The sequence below is a fragment of the Panthera uncia genome, chromosome B4, assembly GCF_023721935.1.
Source record: "Panthera uncia isolate 11264 chromosome B4, Puncia_PCG_1.0, whole genome shotgun sequence".
NCBI classification, from domain to species: domain Eukaryota; kingdom Metazoa; phylum Chordata; class Mammalia; order Carnivora; family Felidae; genus Panthera; species Panthera uncia.
Genome location: NC_064809.1, coordinates 33,289,806 through 33,304,212, shown reverse-complemented (window position 1 = coordinate 33,304,212; position 14,407 = coordinate 33,289,806). Strand labels below are relative to the sequence as shown.

Sequence of the window (14,407 nt, the reverse complement as noted above, 5' to 3'; positions counted from 1 at the left end):
TATGGGCAGGTGTTCTTATCCATGTCCTCAAATGAGAAAATTGGGGTTTAGAGGATTTAAGTGACTTTCTAGAGGTCTGGTGTAGTCACTGAAGGAACCAGTATTCTAACTGGTATAGCTCATCTTCCAGTCTAGAGTTCTTTCTGGTACAAAAATACCAACTCATCACCTGCCCAAAGCAAGTAAAGCAAATCCACATTTCAGATTAAGGCAATCCATGGATAGATAGACTGAGCACCTTACAGAACAGAAGGAAGAGCACCAAGTTCCAGAGCTTGGGTCAGGGTTAGAGGATGACCCATAATATGGATTTTTCATCTCATTTACTATATTTTTCCAAAATGAGAAGATTCCAACGATACAAATATTAGCATGGACCAGACCTTAGATCTGGCTTTATAGATTAGTCCTTATTTCCACTCTTTGACTTATCCCAAGGGGAGAATAGGTAGTTTCAAGGCTTGTGTCATGAACCCTGAGTCAGAAAGACTGGTTTTATATACATAATATCTGTGCATTCCCCCTCAGGTGGAATGAACTTGCTTATGTTTAGGATTTCTGTGTCTTAGCCTGAGAAATTCTGGGTACATTCAGACATAAGGGGAGATAGTGGACTGTCACGGTAGTGCGTTAAAGAATCAATTTGTGGACATAACAGTGCTAAAGGTTAAGTGATGACATACAGACCACTGAAGTCCCGTATAGTCAAAAATTGGGTGAAACACAGAAATAGGAACACAATCATGTTTTCATGTGATTTTTAGCAATCTCCTCACCCACCTCCCATCTATCTTGTCCTCATTATGGCAGCTCTACCACTAAATAGGCAAATTTTTTTCTAGCAAGTCTTTTAAGACTGTGCTGCCATCACCTGGAAGCATCAGAAACAGCAAGAAACTTCTTATTAGGATTTAAGGAAGAGGTTTTCTTCCTTCCTTCCTTCCTTCCTTCCTTTCCTTTTCCTTCCTTCCTTTCTTTCTCCTTCCTTCCTTCCTTCCTTCCTTCCTTCCTTCCTTCTTTCTTTCTTTTTAAAGTTTACCTATGTTGAAAGAGAGAGGATGAGAGAAGAGAGTGCATGTGAGTGAGAGGAGGAGTGGAGAGAGAGGAAACAGAGAATTCCAAGCAGGCTCTGCACTGTCAGTGCAGAGCCTGACACAGGGCTTGATCTTAAGACCCTGAAATCATGACCTGAGCTGAAATCAAGAGTCAGATACTTAACCGACTGAGCACCAGGTGACCCTTAAGGAAGGAACCTTTTCAAGGAAGCAATCTGAGGTGGTGCTCCTGGAAGTGAAGAGAGGAGGTCTCAACCTGTCTAGGCCAGCCCCAGTCCATTTTCTGATGCTCCTACTGCTTTCCTGATTTTTCAGGGAAGACTTCTAAACCCAGTTCTGAGAACAAGGTTTTTATTTGCAGTGCTGTAATAATCAAATCTGAGGCAGAACTGATAAAACATTTTGGTCACTTCATTCTGAGACTGTGATCCACAATTTCCAGGGATCTCTGCTTGCCTCTGGAGTTTTCTGTGTGGGAATGAGCTAGTCTTGAGCAGAAGGTCCACATTTTCTCTTTGCTTTGTCCCCACCACTGGATTTCCTGTTAGGAAACAAAGTTAAATGTAGATATCGAACCTAACCCTCCACTGTTGTCACTCCCAATCACTCTTCTTTATTTCCCCTCAGCATTTATTATCATTTGACACACTACTGTTTGTATTTTACTTATTTTTTATTTTGTTTCCTTTCACTATGGCACAAACTCCACAAAACAGACATTTTTGTCTCTTTGGTTAACTGTGGGATCTTCAGTACTTAGAACAGGGCCTACCACTTAGTAGGTGTTCAAAAGTATTTGTGGAATAAGAGAAGTCCTGACTTCATCACCTTATATGGTTACGGGGTCTATACTTTTCTTTCCTCAGAAGTCTGATGGATTTCATGTTTCTGCTTCAGCTTTCCATGAAGACTTTCTACAGAGAGCTGAAAGCCCAGCAGATGGGTATATCTATATCTAGTGACAAGGGAAGGGAATGTATGGTGTAAATAGGTACTTGCCCTGTGCCTGGACTTTCTAATCTAATCACCAGCGGAATAAACAATTAGAGAAGTTTTACAAAGAGTTGAAAAGGTAAGGAGCTGAGGAGAAACTAAAGCTGAGAGAAGTATAAATTCAGCAAAGTCTGGGTGAAGCACAGAATACACAAATAAATATAATTTATGTATCTGTATAAAATTATTTAATTATTATTATAGCTATAATTTATTGAATACCTGCTCTGTTCTAGCACTTCATTATAAATTGCATTACACACTGTATGACTTTGTTTTTATTTTATAGGAATATCTCTTTTATAGGAAGCAATGAGGCTCAATGAGCTTATGTAACTTGCTTGGGCAATGATTGTAAATTCTCTGAATAGAAAGCATAGACTCAGTCCTGTCCTGCAGAACAGAATAGTGGTTAAATATATGTCTTTGGGCAAAAAGAGCCTTTTTGACTTTGTATTTTCCACCTATTCGTTGTGTGACCTTCAGCAAATTATTTAAATAGTCTCCAATGTCCTCACCTGTGCAATGGGGATAACAGTATTCCTAACCCCCAGGGTTGAGGGAAGGATTAAATGAGATTGCACGCAAAGCGTTTCGCATAGCGCTAGGATAAGCACTGGATAAATGTGAGCTATGCCTGGGAAGGAGGAACATGGAAGGAAAAGTGACTAGCTCTGATGTTTCTTTTCAGTGTTTTTCCTGCTCCACTTCCTAATATTCGAATTGTTATTCCTGGAGAAAGCTCAGTATTAAAAGCCCGCTTGTAATTTCACCTCCATTACTGGAATTTCTTCTGTCCGGCTTCTGCTGGTTAGTGGTTAATGAGGGGAGCTCCCATCTCATAACACAGCCTCTGCTTTGTAATTTCCCAAATCGTCCTTGCGAGTTTGTTTTCTCGGGGTACAGGGGCAGTTCCTGGGGCGTGGCATGCTGGGAGTTGTAGTCCGAACTCCTCTATCTGCATCGAGAGGGCGACTGAACCGAGAGCCAGGGAACTACAGCTCCCAGAGTCCTCCGCGCCGCCGGGAAGCTCCGAGTCTGCAGGCAGCTGCGAAAGCCGGAAAGATGTCCTCGCCCTCGTCCCCCTCCTGCAGTGAGCGGCTCTGTTCATAAAAACGGAACCTGGAACGGCACTCCCCGGGGCGAAGGTGGTATCAGTACATGTCGTGGGGCCAGAGAAGCTAGATCCAGGTATTGCAGGGATGCAGCTGTTCTGCAAATCTATGGTGTAAACTGGTTCCCCACGTGCCAACCTGTTTTGAGCTAGAGCAGCCGCCCAGTCAGCCCAGCCGTTGCCTTGGATATGGCCACTAACTTTTCCTTCTCCAGGACTCGGCCTCGGGAAAGGTTGTGGGCAAGGTTATGAGGACTGTCCCTTTTCTCCCAGGCTGACTCGGGATATCCCGGAGTCCCCGGAGAGGCTGCCACTCTGACGTCTGGGGAGACAGGCCCTAAGCCCCGGCTGGCTATGAAGAGTGACTTCTCGACACCTGCAGCCCCCCTTAGGGGGCTCGGGGGGCCCCTGAGGAGCAGTGAGCCTGTGCGTGCCGCCCCAGCCCCGTCGGCAGCCGTGGTTCTGCTGGAGGAGGCGGCAGACCTCTTAGTTGTACACCTGGACTTCGGGGCGGCGCTGCAGACCTGTGAACGCGCCTTGCCGAGCTTGGCCAACCTTGATGCGGGCACGTAGGTGCTGGGCTCCATTCATTTCCGGGTGATCTTGGGGAGGGACTAAAGCTCTTAGGAGTTCTGTCTTTCCCAGATTGCTCACAAGGAGCCTTACACCTTGGTTTCATTAGTGGTTCCTCTTTGAGAGGCTGGTGTGCCCATTCTACAGAGGAGGAAACTGAGGCACTGCACAATGAGGAAGAAGTGGTGAAGTCGTGCAACAGAGCTTAGTGAGAACCCACAGCCAGTTCTTTGCTTCCCTGTTCCAGTGTTGAATGGCATGTTGGGAAGATAGAATGCGTATTGTCAAATTATTTCGGTAAGCAGGTTCAGCGAGCAGGTGGTGGAAGTCCTCTCCTAGGTATACTCCTCTCCCCCAAGCTGTTCACTTGACCTTGGCTGATGAATGGAAATGGAATTCAGAGTAGGAGTAGTGTCCTGATCCTGTTGAAGGATTGATAGGATTAAAGAATCCAATCTGGAGGAAAGCTTGGTCCTACATTGCTGTTTCAAATGCTCCCAGCCTCTTTTTGAGGGCATAATTTCTCTGTGGATTATAATGTTGACATAGGCTATACTGGGGAGGTGATGGGTAGAATAGTCAAAGGTGACCCCAGAGAAGGATGAACTGGGGATCTCTGGCTTTTTTCAGGGGGTTGGGTAGGGGCTTGTTGCAGTAAATGCTGAAGACTGTTATTCCAGGTGCCTGGAGGTACCTTACTTGGTGGTGCTAACAGGCCAGTTGTGAAGTGCCTGTACCTACGTTTAGGCAGAAACCTTGCTCCATGCCCATTTCGTCACTAAGCAAACTCTTAGCTCCAGCTCTCTTTCCACCTATACATCTGTGCTACACATTGTCCCTTTCCCCTTCCCTGATTTCACCTAGATACAAAGATGTGTGTTAGGCAACAGTTGATTTGCCTCCAGGAGGTTTTCAGGAACATCGAACTCCTGGGGAAAGGGCAGTTTTCTCTGTGTTGGGGCTCATGAGACCAGTTGTAATTTTTTAAAACGTTTTTTTTTAAGTTTACTTTTGAGAGAGAGAGAGAGAGAGAGAATCCCAAGCAGGCTTCTCTCTGTAAGCGCAGAGCCTGGTGTAGGGCTCAATCACATGAACCCTGAGATCATGACCTGAGCCAAAATCACGAGTCAGATGCTTAACCGATGGAACCATGCAGATGCTCCAAGACCAGTTGTAATTTGAATCCGAATACTAATGGGGAGGGTAGAGGTGATGACTGCTAAGTTGGGAGCTGGGGAGGAACAGTCCCAGGGTGGAAGTGAGAATGGAAACAGAAGGGGACCACTTCTTAAAACCTGAACTAGTTCTTCTGCCAACAGCTCCTTGGAGGTGAAGTGCTCCCTGTGTATTGTGGGGATCCAGGCCCTGGCAGAAATGAATCGGTGGCGGGAAGTCCTGTCCTGGGTTCTTCAATATTACCAGGTTCCTGAAAAGCTACCCCCCAAAGTCCTGGAGCTATGGTAGGTCATTGTTCTGACTCATTGGATCAGTTCAGGAACAAGAGGATATTCATGTCCTTTTCTGAATCAGTGCCTAATATCTTCTCTTTTGCCCTTCTCTACCATTTCCTTCCAAATATGATTCTTTCCCTGTGTTTTTATTTTTGTTTTGTTTTTTTGTTTTTTGGTTTTTTTCGGACTTCAAAACATAGTGATAAAGGATGAGGAGGGGGGAATGTTGGGTAGAGGAAAAGAGGAGGAGGGGGACAAAGGGGAACAGGAGATGTGAAGAGGGGTGATACAACTGGAATATGTCAGAGCTGAGGGAGCTTCTTGCTACTTCCTAGGAATTCCTAATTCTTACCAATGTCATCATCCCCTAGGGAAGGACTGGAGGACAACAGGGAAGGGGTTGAGTGGGAGAATGTAGTGGTTTATGAGAGGTAAACCAACCGTGGAGCACTAACTGTTCTTTTTTTGGGGATTGGATTATTCGGGGCTGCAGTGTTCTTTTATACAGCAAAATGCAAGAGCCTGGAGCTGTGCTGGAAGTGGTCAGTGCCTGGCTGCAAGACCCAGACAATCAGGACCTTCCAGAATACAGAGCCTTGGCAGAACTTCACCTACAGCGGGTGCTGCTACCCCTGGGCTGCTTGTCGGAGGCTGAGGAGCTAGTGGTGGGCTCTGCAGGCTTCAGTGAGGAACAGCGGCTGGACGTACTCCAGGCCATTAGTAAGGCAAGGCAGCGGCAGAAACACCAATGCTTGGGCTCTGAGGAGGCCCAGAAGCTGAACCAGGAAGGTAGGACATTCTCCTTCTGTGGCCTCCGTAAAGTGGAGTTGTAAGCTTTCCCCTGGACCTTGGGGTTTATCATGACTTTTCCAAGATCTTGGGAGCAATTATTTGTATGAGTAACTCCCAAATCGCAGAATAGGAAACCTGTTGATTTGATTAAAAAAGCCAAGCCCTGACCCTCTGTAGTTGGCAGTGGAAGGAGAGTCTCCATACAGGGAGGTGTCACTGAGTCTCAGGATCTTTAACTCTTGTTTCTTGAAAGCCACCTTTTCCTTGGGGTCCTTTCATTAGATCTCTTGTCTCTATCATGCTGGCCAGAGTGGGATGTTATTCCTCCTTTAAAGACTGGTCCAAATACAGATGCAGCTGAGGTATGCGGTGGGATACCAAAAGGAAAATAAGCTGGCACAATAACTTGGTAAATTGACTTAGATAAAAATGACTTACCTTCATCTTGGGCCCCACTGCCCAGTATGCTGTCTGCCTTTATTTACTAGATCTCTTGAGTATCTTCTTCAGTGACCTCTGTCCCCCCGAAGGGGCAGCCCACCTCTGCCAATTAGAGTGCAGCTTCACAAGATGGCTTTTACAGGGGAGCCACTTCAAGACTCAGCATCATACACCTGGCTGGCATCATGCAAGGGGTTCCTACACAGGGTTGGGTATGGGCTTGGGGGTTGTTTTGTTACAAGGGATTTTAAAAGTCCTCTGCTCCAGACCCTTGCCAGGTCTTTGAATCCTTTTCATCTCCTTTTCAAGTGATCATCTAGTCTATACAAGGACTGAAAATCCACTATCTCCAGAAGCAGCTCATTCCATCTGTGAAGAGTTCTGTAGAGAAGTTCTTCCTGATGCTGGATTTAAGTTTTTTTTTCTGGTAGTTTTTAGGTACTGTTCCTTGATTTTTCTCTTGGTATATACAGAATAAGTCTGATCCTTTTTTTTTTCTATGAAAATTCTTCAGTTAAATGTAATCCTGTTCTCCAAAGTGTTTTTTCTTTGTGTGCTAATGAGCATGAAACTTCTGAGATAGAATCACTTCTTTGCCAACAGGTTGTTGGCTTCAAGAATGAGCTGTGACTACCCAGACTCTCTGCCCCTCCATCTCCTGGGGAGGAAAGGTTAGGAAAAGGGTTTGATGGCAAGTTCAGACTGTTCTATCAGGACTTGGCACCACTTGTTCTTGGGCTGGTGGTGTTCATGTTTATATTTAGAACTTAAGACTTTTGAATTCTTCACTATATGTATTAAGTGCACTTCATTTTCCTGTATTAATGTGATCATCAAGAACTATTGCTCTGTGTAACTCTCTGTACATATCTTAGGCCAGAATATAAAGAAAGCTATAAAATTATGAGTCTATTGAAAAAAACACACCAAATATGCCAGGTTTACCCAGCTGAGTAGGTGTTGTCTGTCCAAAGTCTCTCCTAAGGAGATGATATTCTAGTGATGTTGTCTGTCCTCAAAACATTTTGGAGTTTTTAGAATTTCTTTTAGAACCACTTTATGAATTACATGAGTAAACTAGTCTTGTTACCTTTTGCTCAACTCTCATAATCAAGCTCAAAGCTCAGAATCAGTGAAGCTGGTTCCTGTGACTTATGTTGCAGTTATGCTTTATCTCCCTGACCAGGCTCCTTCTCCCACAAGTTCCTGTCACTACTGATGTTGCTCCGCCGGCTTTGGGATTCTACAGTGAGCCACTTCTTTTCCCTGCCCTTCAAAAAGAGCCTCCTGGCTGCCTTGATCCTCTGCCTCTTGGTGGTAAGGTTTGATCCAGGTAAGTGATGAAGTCAGTCTTCCCTCCCGCTCTTCCTGGGGAAGGGACAGTTGGATAGGGGCTGGGCTTGTGGGAGGCCTCCTGGGAACGGAGGTATCTATCTCCTGGGCCACTTCTCCCCAAGTCTCTTCTATAGGGAGGAGGGATTGTTGGGCTTCATTGGGATCCAGCCAAACCCACCTAGGAGAGAATAGCCCTGGAATCCATGAGAGCAATCCCTCATGGAGGAAACTGCCTCTACTCTGTTGACTCCTGGAACATTGACTGAGTCATTGTCATCTCCTTTATTCAGGGGTGAACTCTGACTAGAAACTCAGAATTAAAAAAAAATTTTTTTCCTAATCATCATATCTAAAAAAAATTGTATTAAGTTATAAATAAAATACATGTATACTTTAGAAAATGTGGAAAATAGAAAAAAGTATAAAGAAAACAGAAATCACCTAAAAGTTTGCCATTGTAATGGCTATACTTTCGGTCTTTTTCTTTATGGATATAGGTACAATTTTGCAGGTTATAAATATTCTTTAAAACGTCTTTCAATGGCTAAATAATATTCCAATTGATAGAAACTTCCATAATTGATTCACAGTTCCCTATTGTTGAACACTTTGATGATTTCTTTTTTTTTTGTTTTATGTTTATATATTATTGAGAGAGAGAGAGAGAGAGAGAGAGAGAGAGAGAGAGAGAGACAGAATGTGAGTTTGGGGAGGGGCAGGGAGAGAGGGAGACACAGAATATGAAGCAGGCTCCAGGCTCCAAGCTGTCAACACAGACACCGACGTGGGGCTCGAACTCACAAACCATGAGATCATGACCTGAGCTGAAGTCAGATGCTTAATCAATTGAGCCACCCAGCACCCCTTGATGATTTCTTACTCTGTTTTTTGCAGTGTTTTTTCTTAAAAGCCCTGCTCTTTTTCTTTTATTTAGTTATTTATTTTTTTATTTTAGAGAGAGGGTGAGAGGCAGACGGAAAGAATCCCAAGCAAGATCCATGCCCAGCACTGAGACTGATCCGGGGACTGATAAACTCTCTAAGTGCTATTTGGGAACAACCCTGGTTATTTCCTGAGGATTAATCCCTCAAAATTAAGTGTTGGGCCAAAGATTAGGAGCTCACTCTTTTAGATTTTTGTATTTGTGTGTTACTTTATGTGAGTTATAATCTAATACCTACTCTCCTCATGAATTTAAACTTAGAATTATAACTCTAAGGATTATAGAATTATAACTTTTAAAACTGCAGGAAAAACTGGAAACCCTTATTCTAGTCGCTTCATTTTCTTTTTCTTTCTTTTTTGGTTGAGAAACCTAAGAACCACAGGAAACGAGTAACTAGCCCAGGGTCACACAAATAATTTGTCTATTTAAAAAATTGCCTATTCTTGGGGCGCCTGGGTGGCTCAGTCGGTTGAGCGTCTGATCTCAGGTCATGATCTCGGCTCAGGTCATGATCTCGCAGTCTGTGAGTTCGAGCCCCGTGTCGGGCTCTGTGCTGACTGCTCGGAGCCTGAAGCCTGCTTCGGATTCTGCCTCCCTCTCTCTCTGCCCCTCCCCCACACATGCTCTGTCTCTCTGTTAAAAATAAATAAACATTAAAAAAAATTAAAAAAAAATAAAAAATTGCCTATTCTTTTTTAAAAAATTTTTTAGCGTTTTATTTATTTTTGAGAGAGGGAGAGACAGAGCATGAACAGGGGAGGGTCAGAGAGAGGGAGACACAGAATCTGAAATAGGCTCCAGGCTCTGAGCTGTCAGCACAGAGTCCGACGCGGGGCTGGAACTCACAGACCACGAGATCATGACCTGAGCCGAAGTCAGCTGCTTAACCCACTGAGCCACCCAGGCACCCCTGCCTGTTCTTGATTTAATCTTCAGGTCTTCCCCATTTTCTCCATTTCCCTTTCTCTTCTTCAGCGAGCTTTTTTTGCATAGCTCAGAGTTGTCCTTTTCAGGATGCCTGGGTAGCTCAGTTAGTTGAGCATCTGACTCTTGGTTTTGGCTCAGGTCATGATCCCAGGGCCATAGGATTGAGCCCCTGCTTAAGATTTTCTCTCTCTCTCTCTCTCTCTCTCTCTCCCCTTCCCTCCCTCCCTCCCTCCCCCCCCACCCCCATCCTTCCCTTGCTCTCTCTCTTTCTCTCTCTCTCTGAAAAATAAACAAACAAAAAGTTGTCTTTTCACTTTGCTGAACTAAGGATAGTTTGTATTCATTCCTGCTCACCCTCTGACTTTCTACTTTGTTCTAGAGACTTGATACAATTTAGAATTTTTTTTTTATGGTTCTTAAAAGTCCTGCTCTTTTTCTTTTATTTAATTATTTTTCTGAGAGAGAGAGAGAGAGAGAGAGAGAGAGAGAGAGAGAGAGGAGCAGAGGGAAAGAATCCCAATCAGGCTTCAGGCCCAGCACGTAGCCTGAGCAGGGCTTGATGTATGCCTGATCCCAGGATCCTGGGATCATGACCCAAGCTGAAATCAAGAGTCGGGCTCAACGGACTGAGCCACCAGGTGCCCTTAGTGTCCTGGTCTTCTAAGTGGGGACAGCAGGAGACAGTTTGAGCTTGCTGGTTCCATGGTTGCTTGGAGCTTCCTTAAAATGCCCTGGCCTGACACTCCTGACCCCCAGTGGCAGTCTTGGTTCATTGCAGTGGTGGTGCTGCAGGAGAGGAGAACCCATGGCTAGGCTGCAACTAGAACTCTGTAGGAAGGATATAAAGAGAGGAGACTGTCAATAGCTTTCTTTAAAAACAACATTTTTCCTTTTAAGAAGAAAAAATCAGTTAAAAAATTAGTAACCAAATAAGGAAAAACAAACCCACCAACTCAGCCCTAATTCCAAAGAGGTAGATTTTACTTTATTTTCAATATAATTAATGGATGATAAAAATAGGTAATACTGTCACTTGGCTCCAGGTTGAGAAGGTACAAAAAGGATTGGAGAGGAAGTTTCTTCTTAAAAACCTATCTTCCCAGAGGCAGCCACCATCACCAGTTGTGTGTGTGTGTGTGTGTGTGTGTGTGTGTGTGTATCAAAAAGTTAGATTAAAAATATAATAAGTTTCGATCTTTTTCTCAGCAAACTTAAGGTCATTGTAATCCAAGGCACCTGGGTGGCTCAGTTGGTTAAGAGTCTGACTTCAGCTCAGGTCATGATCTCACTGTCTGTGGTTCAAGCTGTACTGACAGCTCAGAGCCTGGAGCCTCCTCTGAGTCTCCCTCTCTCTCTGCTCCTCCCCTGCTCATGCTCCTGTCTCTCTTGTTCTCAAAAAATAGACATAATTTTTTTTTTTAAATCCAAGTGAAGAAAATATCTCCCAGAGAATATATCCTAGAGAAAGTGAAACTCTTTATTGTTGGGGAGGGGAGGAGGAGCCAATAATATTAAACATCAAAATATGCTTTAAAAAGATCAGACATACTCCCAGAGTGGCAGAGTTTCCAAGAGATGGGACTTGAGGCTGAGGGAAGAGGAGGGGAGTAGAGGTGGGGATACTGACATCATACTTCCTTTTCCCTTGCAGCTTCTCCTTCATCCTTGCCCTTCCTCTGCAAGCTGTCTCAGCTCTTCCATCGGATTCAGGAAGCCATATTTTCTCTCTACCGGCTTCCTATCCATGACTGAGTGGTCTTTCCCATTCACCTCAACCTTGCTAATCCCCAAGTTTGCTGTGACAGAAGCAGAGTAACTCATCCATGGCGTCCTATTTCCTGTTGCTGGCTGGGCCCCCATAGGAGTGGGGCCAGCCCGATTCTAGAAAGAGCTGATCCAGTATGGTGAACTGTGTTTTGCCACCTGAATGTTTTCCACTTTGCACCCTACTTTGGCTGATGTTGGTAGGAAATGTGGAAACAAAGGGGGCCAGAGAGCTCAAGTCCTCCAGAATAGTATTCCCTTTTACCAGGGGCCCCTCATAAAGGAGGGGTTTGGGAAAGGAGACTGTATCCGTGAAATATTCCATCTTCTTGGCAAAGGCAAGGGGTTGATTTTTCAGGTCATCAGGTTAATGAAGCTGGAAATTCAGAAAACTCTGATGGAATGACCCTTGGCCTTTTACTTTCTTGAAAAACTTACCTTTGAGATTTGCTTCACAGGGCAGGTCCTTAATTAGGCAGAGTGTGAGGATCTATGAGGGCCTTTTACTTCTCCTCTATGCTCCTCTCCACAGATCTGGTCTAATTATTCCTGTGGTTTTGCAATGGGCTTGAAGCTGCATGGGCCCTCTCTTTTTAGACCAGGACATGGCTTTCAGAACCACCCAGGTCACTATTGAAAGCAAAGTAAGGCTGCTCTGCCCTTCTCACTGGGGAAAATGATCCTGCTCGGTGCCTCTTGGGCTTCAGCTCAATTTTCCAGGTTGTCAGTGGCCAAGTCCTGCTCTATTACACACTCAGCATTCCTGTGCTCTCTTTCTTCCTGTCAGTCCCTTCCCCCTGCTCTGCAATAGTATTTTTGTACTTTGTCTGATGGCTGTTTTACCAGGTTCTACCTGTATCTTTGCTTCCTCAGTACATATTGTTGCTGGTCCGCCAACCCCTTCTATGTCCTGTTGTTCTAATTATATTTTATTGTTTGTATAACGTAGAAGTCTTTCTGCTTGTGTGGCCTTGAAAAGTAGGTTAGCCTTAGAGGCTGATGAGCTGAAAATGGAACTGGGTAATCAGGTGAGCTGGAAGGGATATGTGGAGGGAGTTGTGCAGAGGGAAGACATGGGTTTTGAAGGCAATGAACGATTTTATTCATTGTTAGGGGGAGGAGGCATTGGAGCCATAGCATTTGAGTATTTGAAATGTTTCAGTGTTTTCTGTCACTGGCTGCGAGAATCTTACATGTGTCTGTGCAAGTATATGTACACAATACTACACTGTCAGAATTATGAAAGGCTTCCTGCAGGGGTTAGCCTTTCTGAGGCTGAAGGCCAAACAAACCATTCCTTCCTGGGGCTCTGGGCAGTGTTGATGCCGGAATATAGGAGATGCGTTTAGTAGTTTTCCATAGGTTCCTCTTCAGGAGTTCCAAGTCAATAACTTCTCTTTAGTAAAATGGGTAGACTAAGTAAACCTCACAGGTCATTGGGAGATAAATCCCTAGGGTGTGTCCAACTCTGTAGGAAACAAATCTGTGCTTTTATGTTTGGGCTTTTAAATAGTGAAGACCCTTGGGGAGAGGAAAGGAGACAAGGTGAGATCTCTGTTGGAATTATTTCTGAAAATAAAAATCCGGTCCCTTTCACTACCCTAGATAAAACTCTTTAATGGCTTCCCATGGCTCACGTGGGATTTCTCTTTAAATTTAAATCCCCTTATGCACTAGTTTTGGCTAACACCTCCTCTTTCATGTGGGGTCTCTGTTCCTTACTCACACTGCCCTTCAGCTGCTGAGCCAGTCACAGGTTTCTGAGCATTGCATGCTTCCTCACACCTCGGCTCCTTCGGTTCCCTCTGGAAGGTCCAGCTCCCACTTTTTGGCCAGCTCAATTCTAGACTTACTCAAGGGTTACCTTTGGGAATCCTTTCCCTATGTCCTCTGCTTCCAGGCCCCTATCTCATGTCCTTTCTGTGGTAGTGACCCTATGGCCTTATAATTGTGAAATCCTCTTGCCTCCAGTAACTGTGAGCTCTTTGAAGCTGGAGAGTGTGGCTTGTGGCAGTGTTTAAGAATCAAGTTTGGATTCCTGCTGTACCACTCACTAGGTGTGTGACTGTTGGAAAGTGACTTATCCTTTTCAGCCTCAGTGTCCTCATCTGTTAGTGAGTTATTATCTCATAGGGACTTTTGGTGGAGCAAATGAGAGCCTCCTTACCTAGTGCTTGGCACGCTGCCTCAAATAAGAACTCTTGTGAGTGGTAGCTATTTCTCCATTGCTTAGCTGAACACCTGGGAATTTGAAGGTATTCAGAGGTGTTTAAACTAATGAGCTGATATAGCTGCCATGACGAAATGTCTGTGTGCTTACAGTGTGTTTTGTATTGTGAAAACCCTGAGTAAAAAGAAGACTCAACTATGCCCAGTTCATTTTTCTGTCTGTCCCCTGAAGTTCCTTCATATTATTATGCTTATAGGCTTCTTGGTTCTCTGTTTTATGTTTGTCTTGAACTCTGCAATGTTGTCTGGTAACCAGCCCCAGCTACCTTCCCAGTCAGACGAGGAACTCAGAACCAAAACTGCTCTGATGACTTTGACCTTTTCTAAGGATGGAGGCTTGTATTAAATCAGTCTTCAACTTTGGGCTTAACGAGGTCAGAAATGAAGAGAGGACATCCTTGTTAGGCCTATACCTGTGCTGTCCAGTATGGTAGCCATTAGCCACGTGTGGCTTTTGAACACTTGAAATATAGCTGGTCCAAATCGAGATGTTCTATAAATGTAAAATGCTCACCTGGATTTTGAAGACTTAGTGTTAAAAAAAAGAATGGAAACTCGAATATTTTTTGTATTGGTTGCATGTTGAAATTATAATATTTTGAATATATTGGGTTAAATAAAATCTATTATTAAAATTAACTTCAACTGTTTCTTTTTACTTTTTTTGTGGAGCTACTAGAACGTTTAAAGTGACATATACGGCTCACATTGAATTTCTTTCGGACAGTGCTATTGAACACACACGGTACACATCAAGTTCAGGGGATGGCAATCTGAGAAGCAGCAT

The 14,407-nt window shown here is 44.2% G+C and overlaps 1 protein-coding gene across 2 annotated transcripts; it reads left to right on the top strand.

The window, feature by feature from the left end:
* The first annotated feature begins 3,146 nt into the window (after nt 1–3,146).
* On the top strand, nt 3,147–14,259 carry PEX26 (peroxisomal biogenesis factor 26). 2 transcript variants are annotated; one of them, XM_049624815.1, is made up of 6 exons: nt 3,149–3,239; nt 3,436–3,731; nt 5,055–5,195; nt 5,680–5,975; nt 7,606–7,752; nt 11,279–14,259. In XM_049624815.1, exons 2-6 carry the CDS (start codon nt 3,517–3,519, stop codon nt 11,377–11,379), a joined length of 900 nt encoding a protein of 299 aa, XP_049480772.1. In that variant the 5' UTR covers nt 3,149–3,239; nt 3,436–3,516; the 3' UTR covers nt 11,380–14,259. The 2 variants fall into 2 exon arrangements, with proteins under 2 accessions (XP_049480771.1, XP_049480772.1); XM_049624814.1 differs by having other exon boundaries at nt 3,147–3,731.
* Nucleotides 14,260–14,407: the final 148 nt, after the last annotated feature.

Excerpts from the sequence above, each read along its gene's own strand:
- PEX26 (XM_049624814.1), top strand. The coding sequence starts at position 3,517 with ATGAAGAGTGACTTCTCGACACCTGCAGCCCCCCTTAGGGGGCTCGGG. Across the intron at positions 3,732-5,054 it reads GCCAACCTTGATGCGGGCAC|CTCCTTGGAGGTGAAGTGCT; the intron begins GTAGGTGCTGGG and ends TTCTGCCAACAG. Across the intron at positions 7,753-11,278 it reads GGTGGTAAGGTTTGATCCAG|CTTCTCCTTCATCCTTGCCC; the intron begins GTAAGTGATGAA and ends TTTCCCTTGCAG.